General features: G+C 39.8%; 1 protein-coding gene across 1 annotated transcript in view; it reads right to left on the bottom strand.

The window, feature by feature from the left end:
• Positions 1-253: 253 nt before the first annotated feature.
• Positions 254-6000, bottom strand: part of LOC108888433 (cilia and flagella-associated protein 47) — a gene marked incomplete at its 5' end in the record, with an annotated part of 29902 nt that continues 24155 nt past the window's right edge. Inside the window, 8 exons of the mRNA XM_051067271.1 lie at positions 254-285; positions 1029-1112; positions 1238-1394; positions 3152-3256; positions 3695-3806; positions 4004-4111; positions 4279-4454; positions 5806-5903. Of these exons, the coding sequence (XP_050923228.1) occupies positions 254-285; positions 1029-1112; positions 1238-1394; positions 3152-3256; positions 3695-3806; positions 4004-4111; positions 4279-4454; positions 5806-5903 (872 nt within the window). The remainder of the gene's footprint in view (positions 286-1028; positions 1113-1237; positions 1395-3151; positions 3257-3694; positions 3807-4003; positions 4112-4278; positions 4455-5805; positions 5904-6000) is intronic.

Raw genomic sequence — 6000 nt, 5'->3', positions numbered from 1 at the left:
TTGCTTATGCAGAAAACCTGCCTGGATGTAGGTATAACAGAAGCCAATGAGCTTTACTGAATGTCTAGAAACTGAACCCTATCAGGTATCAGGTATCACCTCTTATGCTGTTAATAAGATGCATGAATACACACCCTCATGTTGTCTGTATTGAAGTTACTGTTACTGACTGAGCTGCTGAGGGGCTTCAGAGTAATGCAGAGCCCAGGCCTGTTGTAACTCCATAGTGTCAGGTGAAAACACCACAGGCACATCAAAAACTGGTTCCTTTACTGATGTGTATACCTGCAGCAAAGATGGAGAACAGACAAACAATCATATATATCTTTTAGCTTTATGCCACAGTAGCCAAATGAAAAATTTCAATCTAGAAACCAAGTCATATTGAAATGATTGTAATAATTCTCATGTAGACACGAGAGTCATTGAACAATTTTAATGCCGATTTCACACGAACTAAAGCTTCAAAACAAACTTAGACCCATATAAAAAGTTTTTGTAGAATGTAGTCTCGGGTTGACTTATTTAGGAGCTGATGGAGACAAAAAACATTCTTACTGCCACTTAGTGAAGGAGGACATTTATCACGGCTGCTTTTGAATCTTAGCCATACTGAACATCTGCTGAATATTTTTTATCTGTTCTCTTAGCTGAGGGTTCTTTGTCTTAAAGTTTCTTTTTTAAGATCCTTAAGAAACCTCATTTTTAATACTACATATGGTTGGCATTTTTTCCAAGAAGTCTGCCATTACAACTGTTTTTCCTCTCTACACAATGTCAAAAGCTGTATTAAATTACATCTAATGCAAACATCCTACTGCTGCTTCTTCACATGATGGCATAATGGAAAAATGCAGGTTACTGACCAACTGTATAGGGACAATATGAGTTTTTTTGGCTGCACGGTTTGATTTTGCATCAAAGAAATAATTTTCAGAACAGTTTTTGGAATTACATGTGTTTCCTCATGAAAATTGTTCAATGAACATTTTTATTGTGTTACAGAGTTGTAAAATCAGTTACCACACCTTCAGTTTGGCTCAGAGAGATAGAGAAGACCTCCTTGTCTGTATTGACTGGATGGCTCTCAGGGACACCACTTGGATCCTCATCTGATACATAAAGAAATACCAAGTACACACAGTATTATGAACATGTTTGAGTGTGTCACATGCATGTAACAAGAACAAATGAGTGACAAAACGCCTGTTGGAGAAAGACAGGAAGTGCCTGTGACCTGTCAGTGTGATACTGAGCGTGGCTGGGAGCTCCATGGGGTTTGTGAAGGGAATGGTGATGGAGGCGTTGGAGCCAATCATGGATGAGATGCTAAGGGGCTCCTCGCTCTCTGGATTAAGGCCACGCCCACTCAACAACACACACCATTCCTGCAACTAAAGAATGACAGAGACAGATTAACACAAATACAAGTGGCCAGAGGGAGAGCAATGAAGTAAAAAATGAGAACGCACGATGGGAATACAGAGGAGAGAAGACAAAGAGAGACAGTAGAATGCATTCTGTTTTCATTACAACCATAAATCACATTTTTATATTCATACCATTATAGAAAATATTCTACAAATGTGCTTAGTATGTTTCTGCTGAGCTTGAGACTCCCCTAATCTTAATTGTAGGGCCTGCAAATGAATAATGAATTTTAATGAATAAAATACACAATAATGAACAAAAAAGTTCAACCTTGCTGGTATAAGTCCTTATTTTCTGTCTTTAGCTATCAAAGCAATAGTTTGACATGTTATATGCTAATTAGCTTTTTTGAACATTAGGAGTTTGAAGAGAAGTACTGTATAAAGGCAGTCTCATGTCTGTTTAATACAAGCCACAGTCAGAAGATGGTTAGACAGCAATATTTCTATATTTGCAGAATTACAGTATTGGACAGGATCTGAAAAATTGCAGGGAGTAATGGAACATGAGGCAGCAGCCACAGAGAGCTCTAGATGCAGAGCTGCAGGCAAGAGGCTGCAAAACTCCAAGTTCTCAGCAAGGTAACCAACTCCTTTCATTGGGCCTTGCTGTTTGCTGCTGTTTGCAGACTCATGCTGTGTGCAGCGACTCAAGTATGACCACACCAGTGTCATTGACATTTTGGAAAACATGCTGTCTTGCTAAGAGTTAAATGAGTGGACTGTCTCTCATGTCTGCCTGTTAAATATGAAGTTAAGAGCCAGCAATGGGAGATTATCTTAGCATAAAAACTAGGGACAGGAGGAAATTGCTAAATCTGAAGGTAAAAAATATACAGTACCTACTAGCGTCCCCAGAGTGAGGTTGCCAGGCAACGAGCAAAAAGTCAAAGAAGTCTGTTACAACCCACATAAAACTACTGTGTGTCATTTTTTCAGTTTGTATGTTGTTGTTTGTATTGCTAAAACTAATGAGACAACTTGTTAATGTTAGAGGTGCTAATATGTGGTTTTTGCCCCCCAAAGAACGATGCTGCTTCTACTCTTTATGCTGTAATAACTGTATCTACTGACTGTAGCTTAATATTTAATGGACATACTTTCAGAGTGTTGTGACTGTTGAGCTGTAACTCTCTGTGCTGACACTGGGAAGTTTCCTCTCAGCGAGTACTTGTCTCCTCTGTCTTTCTATCTGACATTGATACCAAAACAACTTTGCTAACTCAACCAACCCTGCTTTACTATTTTGGGATGTGGACTGCCTGTTCCTACAAGGCTGCCATATGACTGGTAATAGCTTTGTATCTGGGATGTGATTGGGATGACATTGTTGCTAGCAATGTAACTTACTGATAGTATATCAAAGTTTATAGTTTTCTTGTCAAGGAAATATATCTGTCATTGTTAAACTTTTACATCACTCCGCTCTTGTGAACATCCTCTTGTGTATAAAATAAAATGTACAATCTGAGCCAATAAGACATTTTATGGAGTGATCTGATTGCTTCAGGCCTAACATCGATGATTGGGAGAGATAAGGCAGTAGATAAAATGAGAGCACCTGCTTCAACCAATTTAAGAGGAAAAAGAAGTGAATTATCCCTGTGCCTACTGTATGTGTATGTGCCCTTGTGTGTGTGTGTGTGAGAGTGTGTATGAAGGCATGGTGACTTATGTCATCCAATTTCTGTGTATGTATGTGTTTGTGTGTGTCTTTACACCTGAGGGCATGTGAAAGTGATCTTTGCAGTGTGGTTTCTCTCTCCAATGGATGACGGATGAAAACAGACACCGAGATGAGTGGAGGAGTGAGGCTCCACGATAAACTGGACCACACACACACACACAAACAAAGGACAAAGAACAGCTGTCATGGGGACAGTAAGGAGGGATAAACACACTCATGCTCACGGAGATGAAAACCTCTAAATCACAGGGCTAAGCAACGCGTAGCCTTCGATCCAGATATACAAGTCTTTTCTTCCCAACTGACAACAGTGACTCTCTTCTATTGATTGTTTACTGTGTGCAAAAAGGCAGCAACTGTCTTAGTATACTGCACAGATCTTTTAAAAGATGAAAAGCAAATGCAATCAAAGGTTAATTAACTACAACAAACATCAAACATAATGGTGAATTAATTTCCACAGGGGCAAGTGCAGGGTAACTAACAAGAGAAGTTTTATTCTGAAACTGTGGAATCAAATACAGAGCTAATAAACTAAGAATGAGGCACAGAAGTGAGTGTGAGTGTGAGTACTAACAGTACTTCCTGAATCCATTTCCAGTGTGTAGTTTCTGGGGTTGCTATTGGCTACAACCAGCTCCAGAGTCTCAGCTGTTGGGTTAACCAGGGGAATGGTCTGTCTGGTCTGTCTGATACACACACATACACACACACACACAAACTAGAACCAACACTTATGACATTTCTTAGTCTTTTTTTAATATCACTTTCTCTCCAGCAAATACGATTTAAGCAGGCTACCTTCTTGTCTTACACATAAAGGTAAATGTGGGATGTTAACCAATAACTCTGCGGTGAGATGGTGTATTAGTGTGTGTGCACATACTTTCCCAGCTGACAGCAAATCTGTGGTAGTGTCATGACTGGAGGATGAAGAGCATAAAGATCCAGTTGATACCAGACCTCCCCCACCAACTCTGACTGGAAGACCACACTGGCAGAAAACACACACCAAACCTATGCAAATACTGTATACCACAGATTCAAGACACTGTTCAAAAAACGCTCATGTTGATCTACAAGATATTGTAGACTGTAAACTTATGATTTTACCTCCTCCCTTAAAGGAGGGCAGGTGAGCTACAGTGCAGTGAGTCTTACCTGCCTGTGCTCTTTCCTACTCTGCCAGGCGAGAACGTAGCTCTGTAAGTGAGAGTGTCCTGTGGAGGAACTGAAAACCAGCTGGCCCCACTCAGGTCGTCTCCCTCCAAGCACACATCCAGCATCAGCAGCTCTCCTCGTGGGTTATTGACAGGGATCTCTATGGCAACTGAGCTCTGGGAACACAACATTTCAAAGATGACACAGGTTTTTGCTTTTCCTTGTGATGTCCTAATAGTTTTTTGTTCTAAGTGTAGAAGGAAGATTTAAGTTCAGGGCTCGCATGTTAGAAATATAATAATCGCTTAAGAAATATTGCAGTTGACGTTATCTGACAAAGTATTGTCTCCCTTCAAATAAACCCAGACGATGAACAGTGTTTTAGTGAACAAGTGAGTGAATCCAGCTTCCGAATGACTCACTGCGCTGCAATGAACAGCACAGGTAGCTTCAGTGAGGCTGAAGAGCAGCTGCAATCCAATGTGATATGACTGTAGCAGCCAATAATACTTTAATAGGTCTTTATACAGAAATAATCTAGTCAACACAGTTTTTAACTTTCACCAAAAACCTCCCACAAATAGTTTTCATAATTCATTCAATAACTAATCTTTTTGTTTAATTGACAACATAGGGATAAATAATATTCCCTCACATATAACTTCCCTCTTTAAAGATGAATGCACACTTGCAGTTCCAAAATGTGTCTTCTCTTCAACTAATATTTAAAGTCCAACAGCAGAAAACACTCTCTTTGTGCCCCCCTGCATTCCAGACACGTGCAACAGTTGTTGAAACTGTCTGGCACTCTGAGGCACTTTGTGCAAATGAGATTAACTGTGACTAGACTCATTTACATCTGCAGTCTTAGTAAAAATTCTCAGCTGAATTGAAACTGGAATTACAGCCTCAAGACTGTATGCCTCCACCAGTCAGTCAACTTCCAGTTTACATCCACGTCTGTCCAGACTCAGGTAATAAATGTAGTGAAGACTTCAAAGAATTTTATAAAAGGTATTAAGTGTATTATTTTCTGAAATGCAAATTAGCCCTATACTGACAGGTATGAATCCAGTGATAGACGGATACAAAAGTAAAATAATTTGACTTGGCCAAAAAACAGTTTTGTGAGGTCACAGTAATCTTGACCTTTGACCACCAAATTCAAATCAGTTCATCCCTGAGTCCAAGCAAATGTTTGTACCAAATTTCAAGAAATTCCCTAAAGGAATTCCTGAGATTACATGCTCACAAGAATGGGACAGATGTGAAGTCACAGTGACCTTGATCTTTGACAATTGACTACCAAAATCTTATCAGTTCATCCAGGAGTTTCAGTGAATGAGTAGGCCAAAGTTGAAGACATTCCCTGAAGGTGGATATTGATATTGATCTCAAATGAATGGGACAGACGGATGGAAACTAAAGAACATGCCTCTGTCAGGAGGCAGCTGTACCCCTGAGGGTAATTTACAACAGACTTAATAAATATCACCCCAACAGTTCAAGTAGGTTTGCAGATCTTACCTGAGCAGCACATTGTACATCAATGACTCTGACAGGTGCTGGTGGTTCACAAACAACCTCTAGAGAGAAGTACACCTCATAGTGTCCCAGTTGGTGACCTGGATGACAGGCATGTATGTGCATGAATATGGTATAAATGCAAACACACATGTTCAGACATTTTATAATCAAGTCTAGGCATGATTACATGTTCAT

Source organism: Lates calcarifer, unplaced genomic scaffold (assembly GCF_001640805.2).
Source record: "Lates calcarifer isolate ASB-BC8 unplaced genomic scaffold, TLL_Latcal_v3 _unitig_1363_quiver_1427, whole genome shotgun sequence".
NCBI lineage: Eukaryota > Metazoa > Chordata > Actinopteri > Centropomidae > Lates > Lates calcarifer.
The sequence above is the reverse complement of the archived record's forward strand: the minus strand, read 5'-3'. Positions and strand labels throughout refer to the sequence as shown.